The sequence below is a fragment of the Megalobrama amblycephala genome, linkage group LG2 (assembly GCF_018812025.1).
Source record: "Megalobrama amblycephala isolate DHTTF-2021 linkage group LG2, ASM1881202v1, whole genome shotgun sequence".
Taxonomy (NCBI): Eukaryota; Metazoa; Chordata; class Actinopteri; order Cypriniformes; family Xenocyprididae; genus Megalobrama; species Megalobrama amblycephala.
Genome location: NC_063045.1, coordinates 42869434 through 42897327, shown reverse-complemented (window position 1 = coordinate 42897327; position 27894 = coordinate 42869434). Strand labels below are relative to the sequence as shown.

The window sequence follows — 27894 nt, the reverse complement described above, 5'->3', positions numbered from 1 at the left end:
CAAATTGTTTTATTTTGTTGTTATCATAAGAAAGAAGAAAGAAAAAACTACTCGTCCCAACATGCCCCTCACATCTTGCAGCACAGCCAATGGGGGAGATTTTATTTTGGCGCTGAGACAGAGGCCTTAAGCAGAGGGGCTTTTGTTACAGCTAGAGGGAGGGAGACGGCTATAATAAAATATATGGGAGCCAAATTTCCCTAGGTCTGCAGGAGCATCCCGCAAAAAAAACGGGGCCTCTCCCGATTTCACAGCCACACATCCTATCATGGGGATCGACATACGACTGATCTAGCCCCATTTTCTTTCCAAACAACGGATTACATTAAAAAAACGTGGAGTCATAGGTCTTTGTGTTGATATATTTATGTTAACTGCAGCAGGAATCCAGTTTATTTGGTGTATTTGTTTAGAATGGAACACGCTGAAGGTACAGACGCTTTTATTCTACCGCTGTTTCGATGTTTCGTTTCATTATATGAATGCGTTAGAATCCAAACAAGCGCTGCATGCATTTCTGTTTTTGGTTACAGTAAAGCAATGGTTTTCATCACACCTTTTCCTGATGGAAATGTAATATGGCCAATTTGATTTAAAGGGGCACGGGCAGCCATGTTGGCATGTTCGCATTCACTTCTTCAGTTTTTAAGGCTCTCCGCATGATGCAATTTACTAAGAAACATACAATTTTACAACAAACCGTCTGTTTAAAATATTACCCGGTGATGAACCATAGAAGTACGTGTGTTAATGTTTTCCCCATGTACACACACATTAGCACATCCGCTAACGCCGCCTTTCATATAATGCAGCGACATTACACGGGTCCGCTTTACAAGGCTGTTGAAAAAAAGGATTTGTTTTTTAACTACACAAGAACTTAATTTTTTTTATTCGTGACCCATATATCATTTTCATTAAGTTGTGTGTGTCTATACATTAATAATATGTTTATATCGGCTCTGTTTTGTTATCCAGAAAACGCTAGCAGGCTAATGTTAGCCAACTGCTGGTCATTGCAGGTTTGTTTCTTTGACATGAAACAATTTTTCAGTGTGGTTTGTTTAGAAACAGTAGTTTATTGTTATGTGGCATTGAGTGATGTGGTTCATGTGCTACATTAAAGTCTTAAGCGGGTTGTTTTTGTTTTGTTCTTACTGGACAGACAAAACAAGCAAAAGAGACAAAATAAACACTGTTTTGATGGTAAACATGTCTCTTTTTTTTGGCCAGCTTGGTATAGTGTACTTATAATTAAAGGCATAGAACCTTATGAAAATTGGAAAATTCAAAAGATGATTTAACTTAATTACGTGAATATTGTAATGCATTGTTGACAAATATGTAGGAAGTAGAGGGATGTAGTATGAGGAAAATGGCATTGGACATGTTTGATTGGAACTAAATAGGCTAAACAGACTGTGACTTCAATCTAAATTACGCATGAAGTTTCCTCTCAAAAATCTGGGAAAGTTGGCATAACTTGGAGTATAGTAGAGTAAACTTTTATTTGTCCCCTGGGAGGGCGATTGCAGCGTTGCAGAAGCAGCATAATGCCCTCACAGACTTATTTGCGCATAGCATTAACCACAAATTCTTGACCCGCTTTGTCTCTTAATAAGGTTATTAAATAGTTTAATAAACATTTTTGCCTGGAGCAATGTTTCACAAATGTGATAAGATTCAGTAACTTGTTGTATCTCATAAAGACATTCTGTCCGTTTCTCCTCATATCAGCAGGCCCTGTAAGAAAAAGGGAAACTTAAGGATGCTGGAGCAGAACAATGGATTTCTCCTTCTCTTTCATGCAAGGGATCATGGGAAACACAATTCAGCAACCCCCTCAGCTTATTGACTCCGCTAACATCAGACAGGAGGATGTCTATGAAGCCATCAGTGACCCAGGAGATGATGGAGGACAGCAAAATTTTGAGTCTCCTTTGGAGTCAGGCTTTTCTTACCCTGCTGAAGACCTCCCAGTTATTACAAACGGTTACCCAACGGGTGTAGGAACCTATGAGCAACAGGCCAAGTTTGCCTTGTACTCTCAGTTTCCCAATGGCTCAGCTAATGGCTACGGCGCCATACGAAACTATGGCGATCACAGTTTGCTGCTTGGCGAGGGCACCGTATTGAGACCCCCAGTGGTCCAGGAGAAGCCTCCAACACACATCTCACCTCCGCCTCACCCCCATCATCACCACCAGCCTCATCATCCTCCTCACCATCACCACCACCATCAGCAGCAACACCACCCACATAACCCACCGCTGTTACCTCACCACCATCACCCGCCTCCTGCCTCTCACCTAATGCCTCAAGTCTTGCCACCCCCTCCTCCCTTGCTCTTGCCCTCTTCGCCACCCCTCCTGTCACCTCAAGAAAGCACTGTCTCCAACCCTACTGTGCAATCTACCACCACTCCTAAAAAGACCAGCTCCCCAGAGATCAAAATAAAGATCATTAAGACCTACCAGAACGGCAGGGAGCTGTTCGAGTCCTCACTGTGCGGGGACCTGCTGCAAGAGGTTCAGGCCGGTGAGGCTTCAAGGAGAAGACATGAGCAGAAGAAGGAGAAGAGGAAAAAGAGAAGCAGCAGACATGGTGTTTGTCAAGAAGAGGAGAGCCAGCAGCCATGCAAAGGCATGGAGGAACGCTCTGGGGTTGTCCACAACCCTGCACATCCCAGCGAAGGTCATGTTGCATTCAGAGAAGAGCAACCTTCTTCAACTCTCAAAAGCCCCAAAGCAGAACTCAAGGAACAGAAAGTAAGTTTCATATTTTTGACATGTTTATTGTCGTTTCCACTTCAGAAGATGTGAAAAAGTCTTGGAAATCTCTGGTTTATGAGATTCAAGCTTACTGTTCCTGTTCATCCAAGACCATCTTGTATTCTTGTTTAGGTTGAAAAACACTTTCCTTCGGTCATCACTAGCACTGGTTCTTGTCAAGAGTATGAGATCGGTGACTTGGTGTGGGCTAAGGTTGGGACGTATCCTTGGTGGCCGTGCATGGTGTCATCAGACCCTCAGTCAAATGTTCATATACGTCTTAATACAAGAGGTAATTTATCTACTATAAGTTCATACAAGTACATATTTTTAAGGTTGGAATGCTCTACACAAATCTATCTGAACAGATTTTAAAACACTTGACATCATACCCACTTTGAAAATGGTTATATAGAAAAACTGGGCATCGTAAGGCTATGTGTTTGATAACCTCTTATTGGATGAAATCAAGAATTTGAACTCAAAAAATCTGTGCCCATAATATGCTATACAATTTATGTGAAATCTGTCATCTCCGATATCCTAAAATCTGCAGTTTGGCTCTGCCTTTCAGCAACTAGCATCAACTCCTCCAGATTGCAAATCGGGGCAGAAATTTGAGAAAAGTCATGTTGGGTATTTCAGTTATTAATTCTACTGGCTTGCTTCAAATTTATGTTTCTAATGGTTCCTGAAAGGTGTTAAGGAATACCATGTGCAATTCTTTGGGAGTGTCCCTGAGAGGGCCTGGATCCATGAGAAAAGAATTGTGGTGTACCAGGGTGAGAGCCAATTTGATGAGTTGCAAGCAGAAACACTCCGGAAGACAACCAACCCAACAGAGAAACAAAAGGTATCCCATACTTCTAAATTTGTTGACCTTCTTTCTGTGGTAATTTCTGAGTGCTCATTCTGTGGTTTATTTTATAGTTGCTAAAGCCTCAGTCACAGAAGGAGCGCACCCAGTGGGAAGTGGGTGTGGCTCACGCGGAAGCCGCACTGCAGATGACACGAGAAGAACGCAACGAGAACTATACCTTCATCTACATCGACAAGGAACCAGGTGCCGCTGCTGCTGCTGCCGCTGCTGCAGCCGACAGCCGAAACTGTGACTTCCCCTAGGGCAACTGGTAAAAACCGGCCTGAACGCAAGCAGAGACGTTCTAAAGGCGGTGTTGGAGCCAAAGAGGAGCCTGTTCCTCGTCGGCAACAGCCGCGGAGGCAGTGCAGTATCAATAGTAGTGGTGAACAATCATCTCCAAATCAAGGAGAGGATGATATGGACCAAGAGCAACCTCATAGCCCCCCAAAACCAGATCCCCGCCCGCAGGAACCCTCCCCACCTCCTGTCAGGACACCCTGGAGGACTGCCGCAGCCCGCAAGCTCCTCCCTCTCTCCATTACCATGAAGAAACTCAATGTGGAGATCATCAAGTGCGACTGGCAACTCCCAAAGCAAAAGGTGGACTTACCTAAGAAGACAGAGAGTGAGGAGAGGCCCAATGATCAGGTTCAGTCACCTGAGGTAAGAATGAAAAAAATGCTTAGTACAGAAAATAAAGTTTTATAAAGAAATGCCATAGCATAATTTCAAAAATGCATTTTTTTTTTTTAAAAATGGAGAAATATACACAATACAGATCATTTTGGCTGAAATCAAAATATCCTCTGTATTTTCCTTATATTTTCCCTATGCATACAAAAATCTAACAAAATAGTTATCGTTCCTTCTGCAATTGAGTATATATACATAAATGCATACACACATTCGTCCCCTTGTAATTATAAGGTTCTGTCTGCATTCTGAGCAGTTTTGAGATATTGAGCTTCAAAGTTTTTGCATTCTATTGGACTTTGTAGATAGAACCTTTTTGTTTTCTAAATAAAAAGTCCCAAAATGTACACAACATAAAAAAAAAATCACATAATGTAAATACGTTGTCACAGAATAAGAATGTCAGATAGAACCTTATAATTCCAAGGGGACTATATTGAAATAAAGCTGAAATAAAACAAAAATGTAAATATTAGATAAAAAACGTAAACTTAATATACACATATATATGCAAACATATGCATATATTCCAAAATACAGAATATTCCAGAACAACTCCCCACCCACCACTCTTTGTCTGCTTGATACGCACCGCAGGGGGAAGACTGCTGAAAACAGTCAACAGTGGAATGGCTCTTAGATCTAACTCAAATTGAGTCAACATCCCTTTCCATCAAGTCTCTTCTGCCTTCTCCCTCTGAATACCTTATGAAGGGTTCCCATGTTTTAGCAAACTGTTGTCTCTTATTCCGTAAAAGAAACTGTATACATACCAGGTGAAGTATCTTTGAGAGTTTGTTGAGCCAAAACTGGAAAGGGGGAAGCAGTTTATTTTTCCAGAAAGTTTAAATTTTAAAGATTTAAAGTTTAAACTTTTTTTTTTTTTAAAAGGCCGTTAAAAGTCTGTAAGAAAGGAATTGTTGTTGAGCCTTGGACAAACAGAGCTCATGTCTCCAAACACAAATAAAAACTCAATTTCAAAACTCAACTCAGTAGGTTGATTAGTAATTTCAGAGATGAGAAAATATAAAAACAAAAGCAAACTGAAAATGTATATATATATAAATAAAAATACATGCTAAAATATCACTGGCTATTTGCATTCTAGTGTAACTAGTATACTAATTTTATGAGTTTGTTTAGTGTTGGTATAGCTTTCCCATCTGAATCGTTTAAGCCAGGGTATACTAACTAGATAATAACTATGCGGCATAATAACTTTTCGGTTTGTCAGAATAAACGTCACCGAATTTGCTTTGAAACATTATTAATCCAGTATAATGCATTTTGTAGAAAGTGTTGTTAATACATGCAAAGCTGTCATAGCCTACTATTTAGTTAATTACTAAGCTGCAGCTAGGTAACCAAAAATTAGGGCTCTGCGCTCACTCTTCATGCACGCTGCTTAAGAAATTGCGCCTTGCGTTGGTAGGTTTTTATATATACATATACACACACACACACACACACACACACACACATGTATATATGTATATATGTATATGTTTCTCAATCTATCCCACTAAGGGATCCAGTGATAAGGCAGAAGCAGAGACGTGTTCCAGTGAAGAGGAGCGAGCTGCGTCTCCCTCAGGCTGGAGTGACCAGGACAGCGCTGAGCACACTTCAGCAGAGCAATCCACAGGTACATATGAGCACAAACAGTTACACAAACTCCCTTTTGCAGAGATATTCAGATGTCCTTTGCTGTATAAGTCTGATCTATGAAAACATCCTCTGTGTGTGTGATACCAGAGAGAAAGCAGCAGCGCCGGTCTGTGCGAAGCCGTTCCGAATCAGAGAAGAGTGTGGAACCAGTGCCAAAAAAGAAAGTGAAGAAAGAACAGGTAGAGGACAAATTTGTACTAATAAATTTTTTATCAGTGATGAATCTAACAAACCCGCTGCATTTAATTGTATTCACCACCTATGTAGTTTTATTACCTGATTCACTAAAAGAATGATCCAAATCTGATGGCTCTGCAAACCTGTTATTTTGTTTTTTATATATTTTTAATTATCTGATATATATTTGTGGAGGACGTTATTTGCACAGCACAATTCCTCGTCTTACGGGCAAGTTCTGAATGCTCGATCATGAAGAATACTGCAGTGCAGACTACTACAGTATGAAATATTGTACAGCATCACTCCACCACTGCAATCCAGACATTTGAATCGGCTCTTAAAATGAAAGATATTGTACTATATTACTACTGATGCTATGACAGAAAGAAAATGTAAAAAAAACATCACTTTCAAACTCAATGTTTTCAAATACACAGCATTTATTGCATCTAGTAAACAGCACTGACTGTTGTTAAAACATCTATAATTGGCTAATCTTGCATAAAAGATGTTGTTTGTGCTAAAATGATGCACAATTAAAGGGATAGTTCACCCAAAAATGTAAATTATCCCATAATTTACTCACCCTCAAGCCATTTTAGGTGTGTATGACTTTATTCTTTCAGCCAAACACAATAGGAGTATCCTGGCTCTTCCAAGCTTTATAATGCGAGTGAATGGTACCCTAGAATGTAAAACCCACAAAAGCGTCTCCATCCCTCATAAAAGTAATCTATTCAGCTCCAGGGGGTTAATAAAGGCCTCTTGAAGCAAAGCAGTGCATTTTTGTAAGAAATTTGTGGCTGTTTGAACTGCAAGAGGCATCTACTCTCAGCTTACGCTACACCTACGTCCCACTTCATATGCTGGAACGTGACTCTCTCGTGAGCAGATGGACATTTATATACATGTAGCTAGTGATTATAGTCTATAAAGTTATAATTCTGGATATTTTTCTTACAAACACTCTTCACTTTGCTTCAGAAGGTCTTTATTAACCCCCTGGAGCCGTATAGAATACTTTTATGATGGATGGATGCACTTTTTTTGGACTCTTCTCTTGGAAGAGCCCGGATTTTTTTTTTTTTATATAACTCTGATTTTGTTTGGCTGAAAGAAGAAAGTCATATACACCTAGGATGGCTTGTGTGTGTGTGTGTGTCAAGTAGAAGGGGAACATCTTATAACAAACATGCCTTTTATGTTTTTTGTTCTGCAGGCTGAAACAGCTCCTCAGATGGATTTCAAAACTGGGTCGCAAAAAGGTGCTTGACACTGCAATATGAATTTCACAATTAAGTTTTTCTAAATTGTTTTCTTAGATGTTATTCTTTAAATGATTAATCAGCCTATTAATTAATTTATAGATCAATATCCCCCTACTAACATTACTCCAATCCTGTAGGTGCCAGTGAGATCTCAGACTCGTGTAAACCACTGAAGAAACGCAGCAGAGCATCTACTGATGTGGAGATGGCCAGCTCACTGTACAGAGATACTTCTGATTCTGACTCCAGAGGCCTCAATGACCCACAGGTCAGACTAGACTCATAAAATACAGTCACAGTACCAGCAGGATCTGTTGATTTGGCACATGAGTGATACAGCCCTACTTGGATTACACAATTGTTATGACAAATTTGTTCATTTGAATGTCTAGCATGGTTTGTAGCCAAATGACATATGGACTTTGCCTTTAAAGTCACATTTTTGCATCCATTTGCATCCCTGGTAGACCGGATTTGGGAAGCGCTCAGACAGTCCTGCTACAGTAGATGCTGACGGATCTGATGCGCAGTCTGTGGACTCCAGCTTGTCCCGCCAGGGAGGAAGTTCCTCAAAAAAGGACACCGTCTGCCATGTGAGCACTATAAACACTTTTTTTAGTACCAATAAACAACAGCATGAAGTCATCTTTCAATTAAAGTATCACCTAAAGATGGGATGAGATTTTAGATGGGATACAGTGACAGTCAAATAAAACGTAATGTATTGCAGGTAATATCCTAGTCAAATAATGCACTACTGTTCAAAATTTTGGGGTTAGTCCATTGCTTTTTTTAAAAATTAATACTTTTATTCAGAAAGGATGCATTAAATTGATCAAAATGACAGTAAAGTAATTTCAAAGGATTGCTGTTCTTTTTTCTAACAATTGTGACTTCTCGCAAGTGTAAATTTATATCTCGTGATTCAGAGAAAAAAAATATTTTTAATATCTAAACTCAGAATTGCGAGGGGGAGTATATACACTACCGGTCAAAAGTTTGGGGTCAGTAAGATTTTTTTAATGTTTTAAAAGAAGTATGTTCTGCTCACCAAGCCTGCATTTATTTGATTAAAAATACAAACAAAAACAGTAATATTGTGAAATATTATTCCAATTTAAAACCGCTGTTTTCTATATCAATATACAGTAAAGTGTAATTTATTCCTGTGATCAAAGCTGAATTTTCAGCATCATTACTCCAGTCTTCAGTGTCACATGATCCTTCAGAAATCAATCTAATATGATGATTTGATGCTCAAGAAACATTCATTATTATTATCAATGTTGAAAACAGTTATTTACATTTTTATTTCATGATGCTATGATGAATAGAAAGTTCAAAAGAACAGCATTTGTCTGAAATCTAAATCTTTTGTAACATTAAACACTACCGTTCAAAAGTTTGGGGTCTGTAAGAATTTTTTATTTTTGGGGGATAGAAATAAAATTAATCAATACTTTTATTCATCAAGGATGAGTTAAACTGATCAAAAGTTACAGTAAAGACAATTATAATGTTAGAAAATATTCTATTTTAAATAAATGCTGTTCTTTTGAACTTTCTATTCATTGAAGAATTTTGAAAAAAATTTGTACACAACTGTTTTCAACATTGATAATAATAATGAATGTTTCTTGAGCATCAAATCATCATATTAAATTGATTTCATGTGACACTGAAGACTGAAGTAATGATGCTGAAAATTCAGCTTTGATCACAGGAATAAATTAAACTTTACTGTATATTGATATAGAAAACAGCGGTTTTAAATTGGAATAATATTTCACAATATTACTGTTTTTGTTTGTATTTTTAATCAAATAAATGCAGGCTTGGTGAGCAGAAGATACTTCTTTTAAAACATTAAAAAACCTTACTGACCCCAAACTTTTGAACGGTAGTGTATATATACTCACAAGTGCAAGAAAAAAATCTATTGTGAGTTTGTCTTGCAGTTCTAACTTTTTTCCCCTCGCAATTCTGAGTTTAGATATTTAAAAAATCTGAAATGTGAGATATAAACTCTGAATTGCAAAGAGAAAAAAAAAACATAATTATTATATTTAAAGGGATAGTTCACCTAAAAAATGAAAATTTTGTCATAATTTACAAGTTAATCATGTTGTTCCAAACCTGGATAAATTTGGAACAATGTTTGATCTCACACCCCATTGACTACCATAGTAGGGAAAAAATTCTGTGGTAGTAAATTTGGGGCGAGATCTGCTTGGTTACAAACATTCTTCCAAATATCTTACTTTGTGTTCAGCAGAACAAAGAAATTTATACAGGTTTGGAACAACTTGAGGGGGAGTAAATGATGACACAATTTTTCATTTTTGGGTAAACTGTCCCTTTAACAATTAGTCTTTTTTTTATTTTTTTTTTTTATTCCTTGGTGGAAACAAATTTTCATAGTGTCCACAAAAATGTACAATAGTAGTTCAGATTTTGTATGACTCTTTCAGGTGTAATGAGAATCTGTTGTTGTGGTTCTTCTGTACAATCTCATAGGTGTGTGAAACATTCGGCGATTCATTGGTGAGCTGTGAGGGAGACTGTCACAGGCTGTTTCATCCAGAGTGTTTGGGATCTAACAGTGGAACAGAGGGTGAACTTCTGTGTCCAGAGTGTAAGACAGGTGAGCTATACATCTGTTTTGTGATCAGATTTTCAAAAGCTATAACCAGTTAAACAACCCACCAACATTGAAAAAATTAGCTTGTAAAAAAATTCATTGCAATACAATATATTAACGTGAATGGATTAAAAAAATCTTTATTTTGTCATTGCATTTTATTTTTTCTGAGAATTAGAGAATTTTAGTAGAACATTGAAATAAGTTTTTGAATAATTTGGACCTGTTCAGTCTAATCTATTTGTCTGCCGTCACTTTCTCCAGGATCCCACCCTTGTTTCTCCTGCAAGGTCACGGAGGGTGATGTGAAGCGGTGTTCGGTGAATGGTTGTGGCCGATTTTACCACGATACCTGTGCCCGCAAGTACACCGGCACCACCACCGATACTAGAGGCCTCCGCTGCCCTCAGCACAGCTGTGCCACATGCTGTCTTGACAGAGACCTTCACAAAGCTGGCAAAGGTAGACCACAGATATATTGAACTTATTCATTGTATTTTACAGAAGTATTTTCAGAAGCATTTTCTGAAACATTCTTCAGACACATTGACCAGTCTCATTTTTTTTTTTTTTTTTTTTTTTAGGCCGTATGATGCGATGTATCCGCTGTCCGGTGGCGTATCACACAGGAGACGGCTGTGTTGCGGCTGGCAGTGTGTTGATAACACCCCACATCATCATATGTAGCAACCACTCCAGTTCTAGGAAGAACGGACACTTTTCCTCACCTGTAAATGTAGGCTGGTGTTTCATCTGCGCTCGAGGTACGTTTAGCCTGTCATTCTTCAGTCCTTGCATAATAGCTAATTTTATAATTACTGAGATGATTAGATTTTTGTGTTCATCGTATGTCATACTTTAAACAACATTTAAATGAGTTCTTGTCAAAATGTATGTGCACTTAGTGAATGCAACACTTTTTAACAGTCCTCACACAACACATTAGTATTTTAATTTTCTCTGGTGTCATCCTTGCAATGTTCAATGTTCCTTCTCTTTAAGAGTGGGATACTTTTTTAATGTGACTTCTGACCTTCTCTCTTGTCATCTAATCCTTTACTGTTAGATGTACCTTGTGTTCGTGATCCATCAGATCATGTCTGTTTCCTACTAATTAGTAACACTGTCTGTGATTCTTCTGGGGAAGGACTGAGATTCAATCTGAAATTTAATATGTAATTTTGAACTTTTAAAATGAGAAAAAAATCATCATTAATGATTTCAGTAAGCAATTAATAAAAGCAGTCTTTTAATTGATTTTTGTAAATGGTAAAATTGTAAAAAATCTCCCACTTTCAGAAGTTATGTCTTACCATCTTTAGCTTATGGCTATTATTTTTAGTAGGATGCACTGAAATAGAGATTATTGCCTTCATAATTAATTAATTAATTAATTAATCTATATATTAAAGTAAAATTAGATATTAAATGTTTAATATCAGACTTAATTTATATCTGCAGTTTCAATATATCTGGTTTAAAAATCCATTTTAAATTAATTGGTTATATTGAGTGATGCCAAATAAAGTCACAATTTTGTGCATCTCTAAATTAATGTCAATGAGTGCGTTTGATGCAGAATCTTACAGCAGATGTTTAATAAGCCTATAATATGCCAAGACCTAAAATAAAAAAAAATAAAAAAAACAAATGCGGAAATGGGTATTTTTTTAAATGCACTGGGGTTTTTTTTTTATAGCATTTTGTTGCACATGTATGCACTCAGCATTGGTTTTGCTTAGAATGCACCCATTAGTGAATATCATTGATTACATATATAAGTCTTAAAAATTATCAGACACCTTCCCACTTTTAAAAAAAAAAAAAAAAAAAAAAAAAAAGATCTTTTACACTCTAATTTCTCCAGGAACTAATTGGTAATGATAAACTGAATTTGTCTGTGTTGGCATGGGAGCAGCTGCCACTTGAACTTTATAACCAGTATTTCTTATTATACAACCTTTGTCATTAAAGGAGTAAAAAGCTGTTATTTACTCACACTCATGTAGTTCCAAACACCTATTACTTTATTTCTTCTCTGAAATGCAAAGAGAGAAATTTTGAAGAAAAATTCCCTATGCAGTTGCAATTGAGGACTAAAGTTTTCCAGGTCAAATAAGGATTCAGTAGCACCATAAACATATCATGAAAGTAGTCTCTATGGCCATGTTCACACAGCAGCAGAATACGCACGGCCTAAAACTAACTTTCTGCCACACCTGCCAATGGCTGGTGACTAAAGAAAATGTACTGGCCATAAGTGTATTTTACCAGCCATGAATGACAGAGATTTAAAATGCAGTGATGACTGTAAAAATTGTAGGTTGCAGTAAAAATTCACAGTTCTCTATTCCAATGTCAATACCACAGATAAAACTACCAGCCTAACTAATATAAATTTAAAACCTTACTAAATACAGGTAAACAGTCAGTAATAGAATACGAACAAATAGTCAAATTACAAGCAAAAGCACAAATAAATACAATATAACAAAGATAAAAATGAAGTAAACAGTTCTTTTCAGGTAGGCCTGACAGTAGTTTTCAAGTACAAAAATTTAATAAAGTAAGCAAATGTAAAATAATATGGCAAAGTCTTCACTGTATAAATTAAACATCCTTATTAATTAATCCTTATTAAAGTTACAAAAGTTATTCAGTCAAGAGTAGTGTGATGATTTTTTTTTTTTTTTTGTCCTTTATATTTACATAAAAAAAAACAGATAGCAGCAGGAATATTAGGAGGCTCTCACTTTAAGATTGAATGCATGGGTCTAATATCTTGATACTCTACACATGCGTTTGCTTTCTCACATGTTTACGTTCACTTAAAACATAACCGACTGTTACTCTGCATTTTTTGACATAACACATTTTTTAAGAATTTGTCCGCTCAAGTGCAAGAAGACGTGAAAGAGAGCTCAGTTTAGTATTCGCACATTGTCTGAGATGCTTTATGCTATTATTTGGCGCTTGGCGTGTGTTAATTCTAGGCTCTGAGAATACAGTTGTCAGTTCTGTAATTGAGTCCTTAATGTGGTTACGTTCACACACACACAGTTCAGTTATTTACAGCAGTTACAACCACATTCGATGAGCGAACTCACACCTGTAAATTCAGGACTCACAACTAGGCTTGCTGTGGTAGTCCGTGTTACACAGTGTCCGGCCATACACTGATTACATTACTTGGCCACCCCCACCGGCGTTTTGCTTTTTTATAAAAATAAACATAATTTTGTTCAGTTGGACAAGGGACGCTACAATTCTAAACTGAAAGCGTCTGCTCTGCTCCGTACAGCACGAGCTGCAGAGTCGCAGCACAGTGCAGCAGCAGTCAGATTTCACTTATCACGTAACAAGTGTAAGGAGAGATGACTGACAGAATGATGTCGGATGATTTGGTGCACAACAGATACTGAGCATCATTGACAAATATCTTATCTTGTAGCCTAAAATGTGCGGTCAGTACTGCCTCTCCCCATACACAGAGTACGTTATCGCAAAATTTGAAAGTGGAAGTAAAAAGCAAGTGGGCATTCAAAACCGATTTCAATACCCTTTATATTGATAGTGACTCCCTAATGTCCGCAAATGATAGGCATATATACAAAGAGTACGTGTGATGTGATATAACAGTGTGAATGTAGCCGATGTCTCTGTGCACTACATTCCAAGTCAGCTGAAGCCATATGTGTGCGAAACAAACTAACATTTAAGTCTTCATTCACTGAAAGATAGGTTTGGAGCAACATGAGGGTGAATAAATTACTCCATTTCATATTTGAATGAACTGTTCATTTAAGATTTGGCTACCATTTAAAAGCACAAAACTGCAAGAAAACCACAATTGTTTATCCAGCAAATCCCTAAAGCTCCCACTCCAACACTGCAGTATTCCTCTTAAGACTCTCCTTTTTTGTGTGTTCTCTTTTCAGGACTACTTATTTAATCACGTGTCTTTTTTTTTCCTAATGTGTGTTTTCTGGAATCATGGGTAGTTTCATTACTCATGACTTTTCCTGTTTGTCTCGTGTAGGGCTTTTAGTGCACGACCATACTGACACCATATTAAGTTCATATACCTTTAAGTCGCACTACCTTCTGACTGAGTCAAATCGTGCTGAGTTGATGAAATTACCTATGATTCCTTCTTCTTCGTCAGCTACCAAAAAGAATATTGGGAAAGGTAAAATCATGTTTTCTTGGTTTATGTAGTTTGCCATCTGTATGCTTTCACAGCTGTCTTATTGCTACTTTTTATTTATTTGTTTGTTTTTTGGAGTCATTTTATTGCTCGTAATTTTACACCATCACGCTGCTTCTAATGCACATAGTGGGCTTCAAATAACACGCAGCAACAAATATCTTAAATTTTCACACAGTTCTTTTGTTTAAAATCAGATAGCAGCCTTTTAAATGAGTGTGGATTAACAATTTTTGGGATATAGGGTAGAGAAATAAATTAAAGTCGCCGTAATACTCAAATCTTTGTGTAAATGGTTTTAATAGATTCCTGGGAATTTAACTAGGTTATGTCATGTCATATAAATTGTTATTCTGAGTCTGTAACACACTTCGGCTTAGCATTAATTGCTTGGCTTGTTTTGCTTGAGCACAATTATACCCTACCACCCTCCGAACATAAACATATTTTGGATGGCAATTTTAATAAAGCCAACAGCAGGGTCCCGGAAGTAAAAATCCCATTCATTTTGTCCATGGAGAAATAGATTTTTAAAGATAACTTCTACATCTTGAGCTTCAATTATTAGCACTGATAGATTCTTGCAGAAATATTCAGAAATATAGATTCTGTTAAAGCTAGTTGGCGAGATTTTAGTTTGACCTAAAAAAAAAAAAAAAAAAAAAAAAAAAAAAACTTTTTTTATATTCCAATGAAACTATTACATTGCTAATTGCTTAACTGTTTAGAGACAGTTCTCTACACTTCTGACTACTTAAAGGGATAGTTCAGCCTTAAATGGAAATGAATTCATCATTTATTCACTCCCGTGTTGTTCTAATGCATTATGCCGTTCTTTCTTTTTCGGACCACAAAAGGGGACCTTTTAAAGAATGTCCTACTCTCACTTGTCTGTATAATGGCAGTGAAAAGCATCAAGCTTTTAAAAAATATGCAGAAGTATCACAAAATGGTCCTGTGCAACAAGTGTTGTATATTTAGGATAGGGTTTGGTGAAAAACAAACCGAAATTTAATGTACTATCCTGAATATCCTGACTTTGGTTATTGATCGTCTGTGCCTGGTGCATGTTTGTTCGTAGACTCCATTAGCGCTACAGTTCACTCCAACTCACCCAGAAAAGCACACAAGTTGTGAGAAATCTAGATTAATAAACGTGACATGAAACACAATGCCTAGAAATCCCAAAAAAGTATCCGTGTACTTTCTATACCGAGGTGAATATCTCTGGGCTGGAACTACGATTGTCTGATGGCAGTCAGAATGAAAGTTGACAGATGTGAACACGATACACAACACAACAGATAAGAAGAAATAGAGAGAACAAAATACATGGATTGTATTTCATTTTGCGTTTTTTTTCTCGATTTCTCACAAATTTCTGTGCTTTTTCTGGGCGAGCTGGACAAAAGCACACATCGCACAGCCAGCACAGAAGATCAATGGCCAAGGTCAGGATTTTTGTTAAATAATACATTAAATTTCAGTTTGGTTTTCACTAAACTCTATATACCACCAAAACACATGGGATATAAGATGTGTCGCGTGGAATCGTTTTGTTGTACTTTTGCGTGTTTTTTAAAAGCTTGATGCTGGTCGCTATTCACTGCTATTATATGGACAAGCACGAGCGGGACGACTTTTTTTTTTTTTTTATTCTCTTGTTGTGGTCCAAAAAAAGAAAGAAGGTCAATACTGCATTAGAACAACACCAGGGTGAGTAAATGATGACTTAATTTTCATTGTAGCGTGAAATGACCCTTTAAATATTTTTGTGTATCTGAATATTTCTGCAAGGAAAATAAAATATATAGTTTTTTAAATTAGTTATATATGTTTTAATATATAGTACTTTTAATTATTTTATTTATTGTTTTTTATATTGTACCTTGAGCTTATATTGTTCATTACGTCATAAATTAAATGCATAATAAAGTTTTTTGCTTTAACGAATATGATTGTTGTGATTCCTTTAAAGCTGGTTGGTTTGGTTCAGTAAGAGAACTCTTTATTTAAGAATTTTTTTAAAATCTCTCTGGAGAAAATGAATTGGGAGAAAAAAATTCTCGGAACCAAAATGGCAGGAAAAGTGGGCACTCACTGATGCACTCTTTCTTTTGGTAGTCCATCAGCCCTATTTGTCTTGTCAGTCAAACCAAGCATTTTAAATGACACCATCCAAAATACATGCTTTTTGTCTGCTAGTGTACTGCAGGTGATGTTAATGCGGGCTTTCAGTCAGTGTGCATCACTGCATGTTTCCCATAGTTCCCCCCTCTGATCATTCACTATTGGCTGCTTATTTAATCACCTGGCACAAAAAAGCACATTAACAATGGTGAAAGGTGTTAGTCATCAAACCCCTATCTATTGAGCATGTCAAATTGAACTTCAAATTGGCGTTTAGAATCTCAACGTGAATGTTGAAGCATTTCAGAGGCATATATCGATCTTGGAGGACACACAACTGTCTGATTCTGACATGCTCATGGATGCGGTTTGTGGAATAGCGCCTTATTGGGAATGGACAAGCATGTGGTGATACTGTGGGCCCGTTTATTCGATTCTGTGTTTATGTGTGTGTGTGTGCTTGTCAAAAAGGAGGAAGACTATTGTGTTGTGAGGCCTGTCCCGCCTCGTTCCACCCAGAGTGCTTGAACATGGAGATGCCAGAGGGGACGTGGCTGTGTGGGGAATGCAGAGCGGGAAAGAAGCCTCACTATAAGCAGATAGTCTGGGTCAAGCTGGGCAACTACAGGTATATCCATTCAACTGTTGATAGTTTCCCAAGATATATTTTACTAAAGGCATGTTCATGGGACGAAAATCTAAAATATTTAATAAAATTCAACATTTTTTTGCACCAAAGATATATGTTTTTTAAAGAATATATTAAAAATGTAATGCATAAGAAAAAAAAGTTACAAATCATTGATATTTCTGACTTGGGTTCACCAAGATTATATTTTTTTAATCTTTTGATGGGTTTTTTGTTTTGAAAATTCGGATTTTATGTGAATAGGTCCATATAATGGCTTGATGAGTCATTTCCTTTCCTGTGTTTGTGTTTGCTTTTTAAACAGTACCTATCTTTTAAAATAACTTTTCGTGTGTCATAGCTGTGATATTGCTATTGAAATTTGCTATAGAGGCAAATAGTACAGGCAGAGAAACATTCCTATTCTACAGTTGTCTCAAAAAATTTGCATTTGTGTAAAAGTTCAACATTTTCCATCAGTTTAAGAATGTGAAAATTGAATATATTCTAGACTAATCCCACATGAACTTAAACGCTGCCGCTTTGATGCAGTAATTCGTCATAAAGGAACCCTGATCAAGTATTGAATCCATAAACAAACATTGTACTTTTCAGAATTTTAACATTTCTGTATTGTAAATCCTTTTTTGATTGATCTAAATATTCTAATATTTTAAGATACTGGATTTTTGATTTTCATGAGCTTGGTTTGTTTTCATAAAAAAAAAAAAAAAAAAAAAGCTTGAAATATTTCACTATATGTGTAATGATTCTAGAATTTATGAAAGTTTCACTTTTTGAATTCAGTTATGAAAAAAATGAACTTTTCCACGATATTCTAATTTTGAGACGCACCTGTAGAATGGGAATGACCATCTGCTTGTACTCTCCTGTATGGAGCTTTGATTGGACAAATATTTGGATAAGCCTTTGAGTGCAACATGAGTCATCAGTATTTTTGTTTTGTTTTCCAAAGAAGATAATGTCTAAATTTTAACTGTGTGACCAATGAATAAGTTGTGGACTTAATGTTGTTGTTGAACCATGTGTAGGTGGTGGCCCGCTGAGATATGCAACCCTCGTCTGGTTCCCTCCAACATCCAGAGCCTGAAGCATGACATTGGCGACTTTCCAGTCTTTTTCTTTGGATCCCATGACTATTACTGGATAAACCAGGGCAGAGTTTTCCCATATGTTGAGAGTGATAAGAACTTTGCCGAGGGACAAGTTGGCATCAACAAGACATTTAAAAAAGGTGAGATACTAGACCAATTCAGTTGAGTTTTATTATTCTGGTATATTAATTAGCCATATGTTTCATGTAAAGGTGATGACTTGAATAAATGTCAAGCTAAATTGACTTCTAAATGTTTTTTGTGTTGTAAAGCACTTGAAGAGGCAGCAAAAAGGTTCCAGGAACTAAAAGCACAGCGAGAAACCAAGGAGGCCCTCGAACAGGAGCGCAACTCCCGCAGACCCCCACCATACAAACTTATCAAGGTACAAGATGTATCATCTATGCTAAAAGTTTATGATGTTTTTCAGTAGACACAAGTTGGATAATCACAATATAACTATGTTGGCTGGATAGTTGATTTAATCTTCTTTCAATTTTACATAACCATGTAGTAATATCTAATATATATATTTTTTTTTTGACGATGATGATGTTGAACTACTGACTTATAACATGAAATATTAATTTGTGTTTTATTTTAAGAATAATTTAAACATTAAAAAAGATTATAGATGGCTCAATAGGAAAAAATGTATTTTATTTGTATGTTTATATATATAAATTATAATCTGACCTATTGGTTAACACATTTCTGCTGTCACGTGGTACCATAATACGGCCCATCCTTTTCGTATACACCTTTCATATTAATTTCTCTACAATGTGACTGTACAAAAAGGCAAAAATCATATTATAACAAACTGAAATTCTGTCTTATTGTCCTTGTTTCTTACCTCAGTCCAATAAGCCAGTTGGGAAGGTGCAGCTGCACGTCGCTGACCTCTCCGAGATCCCACGTTGCAACTGCAAACCCACAGATGATCGTCCGTGCAGCCAGGACTCTCAGTGCTTGAACCGCATGCTGCAGTACGAGTGCCACCCACAAGTGTGTCCCACAGGCGACCGCTGCCACAACCAGTGCTTCTCCAAACGCCTCTACCCTGACACTGAGGTAATCAAGACCAACGGTCGAGGATGGGGCCTAAAGACCAAGCAGGACCTCAAAAAGGTGAGAGTTGGCTGTCTGAACATAAAGTCTAGTAGTACTAATGGCCTGGAGTATATTTAATAAAGTTATAAATTGGAAACATCTTTGAAATAAAATCTTAAGTATTGTACATTTCTTTAGTGACTAAATGTTTCTAGTTATGCTTCAGGGTTATTATTGTAAACAAAAACTATGATATTTTTGTTTATTGAAATAAAGCTTAAATGAAATATAAATATTACAATAAATAAAAATTTAGAAATGTTGCATTGACAACTAACTTCAGTTTAAGTTGAACCACTAAGGCCTGGTTTCACAGACAGGGCTAGATTAAGCCAGGATTAGGCCTTAGTTCAATTAGGACATTTAAGTAGGTTTTATAAACAAGCCTTAGAAAAAAAAAAGAAAAAAAAAACATTACTGGTGTGCATCTTGAGACAAAACAATGGCACTGACATATTTTAATGTATGTCAGTGCAAGTCGCTTTCAGATGAAACAGCTCAATAATGCATTTTAGTCTGGGACTAGGCTTGAGGCTTGTCCGTGAAACCAGGGGTAAAATTATTAACTGGAAAGAAATTAATAATAATAACATAATAATAATGTTATTATTAATAATAATAACATAACTTAATAATAACATTTAAAAAGTAATAAAAAAATGAGAAAAGCACATAACAAAATTGCTAATTATTAAACAAGTTAAAATAAAAAAATTGAATATAAAAACAAGCTAATTCAAAATATTAATAAATAGTACTATAGTAATAAATAGTTAATAGTAGTATGTAAAAATACTAAAATAACATGGTTTTGCTCAAAAATATTTAATAGGTTAGAAATTGCTGTTTGTGAGAGTAGTATCTATAGTATTTTTTTTTTTTTTTCAAATCCTTATCTGTCATGATTGACTGAAAATTCATGAGTTCCAAAAATGTAAGAATACTGTAATTTTATTTTATTTTATTATTTATTACAGATGGTGGCCTGCTTTTCGGCACAAAAAAAGCTACATGAAAATACAAAAAATTAAATTTCCTCCTTTTAATTAACTCCTTTACATAGCCAAAATCTTAAATGTCATATTTTATTATTTATAATTATTATTTTGTATATATGAAATTAAAATATTAAATACATATTTAATGTATTAATTTAATTGTATGTAGAATTCATTCAGGTATTCTGACTTTTTTTGTAATTTCAAAACTAAGTGTGAAATATTGATGTGAAAAACTTTTTGTGAATATTTTCTGCTTGATCGGTTTGAACTTTTATGTCACAGATGTTTCTTTTTACTGATCTTTTGGGCATTGTTTGGTTGCATTTAGGGTGATTTTGTCATGGAGTATGTTGGGGAACTGATTGACTCTGAGGAGTGCAAGCAACGAATAAGACATGCCAATGAGAACCATGTGACCAACTTTTACATGCTGACCCTCACAAAGGTACCCCTGTTTCACATTCACTTTGTGCATGTCACATTATAACGTCATCTCAGCTGTATTAAAGTCAACCCTCCTGTGCTTATAAGGACCGTGTGATTGATGCTGGACCCAAAGGGAATTTGTCACGCTTTATGAACCACAGCTGCAGTCCCAACTGTGAGACTCAGAAGTGGACTGTGAATGGAGATGTGCGGATAGGACTCTTCACTTTGTGTGATATCGCTGCTGGTAAGAAGAACTACGTTTTTTTTTTTTTTTTTAAGAAGAAGAAGAAGAAGAAGTGACAAAATATTTGTTTAGAAGCTAATTGACAATCATATTTTCTTCAGACACGGAACTGACCTTTAATTACAACCTGGACTGTCTGGGTAATGGAAGGACGTCGTGCCACTGCGGGTCTGAGAACTGCAGTGGTTTTCTTGGAGTCAAACCCAAGGTAAAGCCTGATTGAATTAGACATGAACACATGAAGTGCTTACCCATGATTTCCTGTTGCTCCATTGACAATTCTCTGGAGTTTCCATTAGCTGAGGTGTATTTGTGCTTTATTTAACTCTAGGATGTTGTTTGTCTTTCTCTTTGTTCCTTGTACTTTTATTTCTTTTTCTATCATCATGTCTGTCTTAAACCTTGTTTGTTTGTAAACCTTCCTGTAGAGTGCTGTGGTTATGGAGAGGGAAGAGAAGGTGCGCAATGCTAAACTCAAGCCCAAGAAGCGCAAACTGAAGACGGAAAGCAAACAGACCCATGAGTATTACTGCTACTGCTGTGGAGAGGGAGGAGAGCTGGTCATGTGTGACAAAAAGGATTGCCCGAAGGCCTACCATCTCCTCTGCCTCAACCTGACTAAACCTCCATACGGTACGTGCTGTCAGTCACTCCAGCTGCTTTTGTCTAGGGGGCCTCAGTAAACTTCTGGGGGGGCCATAAGGCTTAAAATTATTTAAATGTAGTTATATTAGCATAATTTTAATGCTAAAATGTACATTAAAATGGCATCATATTATTATTATTATTATTATTTTTTTTTTTTTATTACAACAGTATTACCAGAGGAAGATATTAGCTCAGTTTTTTTTTTAATAAAGAAAACATATTTGAGAGGGAATTAAATCAAAAAGTCAATGTAATACAACTGTTCTGATATCATAATAAAGTGGGAAAAAAGCATGAAATTGTTACTGAATAAAAAAGCTTTAGTTTAATAGTTTTTTTTTTTTAATTTCTTAGAAAAAAACAACATTGTAAAGATGTAAGATGTAAAATTTATTTTTATTTATAAAATATATAATATTTACTAGAGATGCTCCGATCAGCATTTTTGGGGCCGATCACCGATTACCGATCACCAAGATCATGATCTGCCGATTGCCGATCACAGAATGGCAGGGGAATGGGAATCTTTTATCTACAATCTAGCAGAGTTTGCACCATTTGTAGAAAAGAAACTAACTCTAAATTAACCGTATTGAGAAAAAAAAACTTAGTTTTGGATCTGATATAGTTGAGGAACCAACTATATCAGATCCAAAAATAAAATAATGTAAGCTACTGTATGCCAATGCCATCCTTCCTAAATAACAAAGCAGAGAAACAAGGAGGCCAAGCAGATAGTTACCAACCAAATGAATTCCATAATTCTGAACGTGATATCTTCGTACTATCCTTGCTGTATGGTTCACGTCGTTTAAATGCATCACTCAAGCCTCGTTTACACTGCCACTCTAGTCAATGCTCGTGTTTACACCAGCCGCGCCGCTTCGCTAAAGATAGGCGCCTCGCCTATTTTTGACGGACGCCGCGTCCAAGACGCGCAGCTCAAATACAAAATAAAGACGTAAAGTTAGCCGTTTGCAATGTATGTCGTGATGAAATCCCTCGAGGTGGAAGCAAGCAACGTCATTTTAACACCACTAACATGATAGGCACCTTAGAACACGCCATACAACTGAACATATGCCGAGTATGAGAAACTAAACCAGCCGAAGCCAACAACATCCCCATCCCTCAACCAGCCGACAGTGTGTACTGCACTACATTGCAAACGGCTAACTTTACGTCTTTATCGGACACTTTGAAAAACTTCCAGACGGGAGAACTCATGTTGCCACTGACAAGCTCCGCTCCGCTGTTGTGTACCTGTGCGCCGTGCATGCACGTGTGAAAAAGTCGCGCGAGTAATTTACGTCACGTGATCGGCTTTTTTGATCGGCGCTTTTGGGGTTCGCCGATCAAGCTATTTTTAGCCAATATCGGCCGATCATGATCGGTGGCCGATCAATCGGAGCATCACTAATATTTACTTATCAAATGTGACCTGTGCTGGCAAAATGAGTCACATTCTCTATTAAAAAAACCTTCAAAATGATGTATAATTTGTTTGAGCTACACCCGTTTAAAGTCGATGGAGTCAGCAAAGTCAATTTTGAGAAATATAGAGTTAAAGTTTTCTGAAGGTTCTAAAACAAAATCACCTAGCAACCATACCTTAAAATCCCTGGTAATACCACCAAATTTGGCACAAACCAGTCAAAACCCATATCTATAGGAAGAAATATATATTCAACTTTTTTTTTTCCATAATTCCACAATTGTTTGATTAACATTAATGAAACTGAAAGCCTATATATTAAGGCCTACTATATCACACGGATGTAATATAATGTCACACGTCAGATGTTTTTCCCCAACAATTAACAAAACGTTTACTTAAGACATAACAGATAATGTTTGCGTAAATACTCGCCAAGCGCTTCGGATCTGTCAGTCAGCGTGAGTAAGATCATTTTGTTTACATCAGCATGAGTTAAAAAATCACATTTTATTGGTTCGGACTCATGCCGTCGAAAATTCGCTATAAATATTCACAAAGTTGGAATGCTGCTCTTTAAAACCATACCAAGCTTGTGCTGAGGGGAAGCGAGTAGAGAAAAACACATTTTTGATGGTCAAAGGAAAGGTACTCCTCTCAGAAAACGTACAAATAAAGATACTTTTAGATGTTTAATTGCTATTTGGAGCATTGGGATCACTAGATGAGGGCTTAATGAACATTTTCTTTGTGAAAAACTCATTCGACCAAAATTGACATTTTTCACTTGTTTTGCCTGTACTGTAGCTCAATTAGCCCGTGTGCATTCTGACTCGTTTTGACAGCCCAGGTCACAAATGTATTTTCTGTATGTTTCTGAATTTTGACCAAAACCATGTCACATGGTGCAGCCAACATTCAGGGAGAAAAAAAAAGTAAACCAGAAGTGATATCATAGAGAGGACCCCTGCAGACCTTTATGATCGTGTCATGGCCAACAAAAAGTCTCTGAAAATAATTTAATTTGACTTTTTTGTTACAAAAGGTTTGTTCAGGTTGTAAAATGTCATGTGGTGTGACTCCCCAAAAACTTTATTTATGAATGAATAATTCATGATTTTTGTAAAAAGTACTTGACAGGTTGAAAAATACATTTAAAAAAAGCCTTTTTGAAAATGTGTAGATACATTGAATACATTTACATGTATACAGTTATTTTTACTTGATAGTCAGAGCATGTGATATTTTTTAAAGTGAAACTTTTCTTGAAAATGCTAAGTTTTTCAAAACCAACACAAATACAAAGAGAACATTTCCAAGAATTTAGCACATTTGTTTTGGTTTTTAAAAGATTTTTCCTTATTTGTCATTGACCTGTTATGATCTGTTTATAATCCAAATGACAATTCAATCAGGACGAGATGTTGCCGATATGAATCTGTTAAATAGAAAAGAAATAGGCAAAAGTTCCCTCTTGAGCTGCTTTCATGTTGTGCGATTCTTCTGTCTTTCTCAGGGCGATGGGAATGCCCCTGGCATCAGTGCAGCATGTGCCAGCGCTCCGCCGCCTCCTTCTGCCACTTTTGCCCCGCCTCCTTCTGCCGAGAGCATGAGAGAGGACAGCTGGCAATGTCTGCCCTGGACAACCGGCCCTGCTGCTCGAACCACGACCCCCAGAGACCCTTAGGGCCTCAGGCTAACACTAGCCAGGCCGCTATAAAGAAGGAACTCCTCGAACCCGGAGAGGAAGGGGACGATGGCAACGAGGAGGAAGAGGATGACGACGAAGGGGGAGAGTGACTGGGCCAAAGCACCAAGGAAGCGTTGAAAACCACATCAAAGTACATGAAAGTTCAAACTACAGTAGATACATGCAGCTAGATGGTCCACTTTTCATTTAAATCAAGTGGACCTGATAAACTGGTTTGATTCATTCCAAATGTACAGCACCTGATATGAATTTTTCAAACATATCAATTTACGGCCTCATGTCAAATTCATACAGGCTTATATAACAATATAAGCGACTCATTTCTGGTTTTATAAGCAAAATTTCACAGCTAATTCTCACTGGGTTTTTTTCTCAGACGTGCTCCGTTTCGACAAAAAACACTTTCGGTTAAAACGACGCCTTTCGGCGGCAAAGTCAGTTTTCACATCTGTGGTACTTAAAAACACTCTATAAACACTTTAAACCAAGAACTTTATTTATGTACCTCATGTAAATAGCAAAGACTCTTGTAATATGTGTCGGGCGCAACCATTCGCCCCTCGCCAGTAGGATTTCACTACATGTCTGAATATGAGCCTGTCGTGGTAACATCATAAAAAAAACAAAAACAATACAAAAAACAAAGAACGATTCAAAAGACATACGAGGTTTGTTCAACTGCCGCCCCATTCCAGTGAGTTTGTGATTTGTAAGATATATAATCATTAATATATTTATGTCGATGTTTACATCCATTCACAATGTACAGTATTATTCATCTGTATTAGTCAATTTGATATCACTAATCGTATTGTTGTATATGTGCCCTTTTTGTCAGCAAAATTACATAATTGCTTGGCCGGTACTGTATTGCCATCACCTTTCGGTCCATTGAGTAAAATTCAGAGGTATAAGTGTTAGAAATACCTATCGGTCACCCGAGAAGATCAGTTCCGACGTGTACAAACGGTAACGTTTGATGGTGTAGTGTTAAGCCACATATACTCCAACACTGCCATGTGTCTTAAACAGATATTTACCATTGTGAGTATTGAACAGGTGCCAGTGTGTAATATCAAATACGAGGAACCCATATGTTTCCGAGCAGCGCTAGTTGTGAGACTGTGAGTACAATCTTTTAAATAATGTGATTTTTTTTTTTTCTTTCTTTTTTTCTCTCAACTTTTTTTGGTTTACATTTGTTTCCGAGTGTAAATATAATCAGACTTACTGTTTTTGTTTTGTTTTGTTTTTTTAGATTGTATCTCACGCCTAGTATATTGCTGTACATTCTAGATCCATTTCAAAGGTATCAAACCATACCTTAACTTCGCACACTTTCGTTCATCTCCTTTAGCATCGTTCTTCGATTGCGTTCGGCTGTAACGACACGCGTTTCTTCGCTAAAACCGAACTGTCATGTGGTCGGACGTAGGGGGAAGGCTGTACGGTTTACGACAGAGTGTAGCATATTCCTCTCTGTGACTTGTACTTGATGTGAATCTACTTAACTCAATAGCTTTGATGCCTGTGCTGTAAAGTGGAACTGTTTCTCTCTTGTTACTGGTAGCTGTGCAGTCGTGCTGTGCCACAGTTTGCACGGATGAAGACTCGATCTCGACGGCTTCGGCACATGGGCTTTGTATACTTACTCGTTAGTCATTTCACATGAACGTTTTTATAGACCACAGTACAAGTATTATATACGTGATGGCACCACCAGTATGTTTGTCACTTTATGGAAAGGAGGGAAAGCGCTGCAAATTTTCATTTTACTTGAATCGTGTCCATTTTGCCTTTGTTCGTTTCTGTATTTATTATTTTCTTGTCTCGAAGTCACGAGTGTTATTGGTGGATATCTGTACTGGATTCTTGCATCTGACAGCAAATTTAAGGAATTCTGAAGATTTGACTGCCAAACTGAGATTTGTATGTTTATGAAAATAATGAATGCTCTTACTTGCATCTGCATCTTTGAAACATGGAAGGCATTTTGAGTCTATTTTGCTTGTTTATGTTCTGATATGTGATATTTTTATAGTTTACATTTATTTTTATATAGCTTGCTTTTTATTTCTAGAATTCATAGGCACTTTTGTTCCTAAAATACCAATATTTGCCCTTATGTTTATGATTAAGAAAATCAAGAAAATGCAGTTGGCGGGATGCAAAGCACATATTTGTTTTTCCTGGTCATTGTCGGTACTATTTTTACTCTAATTTTTATTTTCTTTATTTGGCCTTTTTTTTATATATATATATATGTTTAATCAGATATGGATGATTGCTAGAAATTGCAAGTGATATTTCATTTGAACCCTTTTTAATTTTTTTTTTTCCTCAGCGGCATTTGTTTATTCAGTGGTTCAATAACTAATCTGACTGTAACTGATTTGTTGCTATATCAATTTTGCCGCATCAAATGTTAAAAGTGTATTACCTCCATTGATTCCAGTGTTTGGTGTCAGTGCACTGTACTTTGTGTACATTTTTTATGTGTATTTGAAGTGTCATTATCATTTTGTGCTATTCGAGCATGTTATTTGTGTTGCTTAACTAAATTTACTAAAGGTGGTGTCCTACCAGCTTACACTTTGATTTCTGTGTACTGATTTCACATTCCTTTTAAATAGACTGTTTACTAATTCTTGCTACTGAGTTACAGAGTTTGTGTAAAGTTTAATGTTATTGTAATATTTTTCACCATGCGCATTGGATCACATTACACACTCCAACTGAATAAAATTTATCCTAAATGATATGGCTTGGGTAGAATGTATGTCCTCTCCAAGTTTTCTAATGATGTACTACTCATGGATAGAGATTTCTTGGGCTATGTTATGTAGCCTGTTATTGCATTGTGTAAGAGAATGATGCTTGATCAACTGTACATAGTCGAAAGCGAGAAAAAAAAAAACGCCATTGTCGTTATATTGTAGTGTCATAAGAATGCTTGTAATATTGCTTCTGAATGTTTGTGAACGTAGAAACATTTTGTACATTTCTTTTCTTGTATTTTATTTGACCAACTTTTGAGATGTATTTCTTCAGAATTCATAATTTATTCTGAGAGTACTTTAAGCGACATTCCACAGATTTAAACGTTTTCAGACTTGCCTGGTTTGACTTCAATAAACTGTAATGAATGTT

General features: G+C 36.5%; 1 protein-coding gene across 1 annotated transcript; it reads left to right on the top strand.

Annotated features, from left to right (window-relative positions):
* Positions 1 to 60: 60 nt before the first annotated feature.
* On the top strand, positions 61 to 27894 carry nsd3 (nuclear receptor binding SET domain protein 3). The gene is given in 25 exon segments (XM_048176708.1): positions 61 to 430; positions 979 to 1022; positions 1738 to 2768; positions 2904 to 3063; positions 3470 to 3624; positions 3702 to 3859; positions 3861 to 4296; positions 5854 to 5971; positions 6082 to 6173; positions 7394 to 7439; positions 7580 to 7710; positions 7910 to 8035; positions 9960 to 10086; positions 10348 to 10545; positions 10668 to 10847; positions 14123 to 14272; positions 16892 to 17048; positions 18101 to 18303; positions 18436 to 18548; positions 19025 to 19294; positions 20606 to 20722; positions 20809 to 20950; positions 21052 to 21158; positions 21379 to 21583; positions 24550 to 27894. Coding segments are annotated over 23 exon segments (4659 nt in total). The 5' UTR covers positions 61 to 430; positions 979 to 1022; positions 1738 to 1784; the 3' UTR covers positions 24834 to 27894.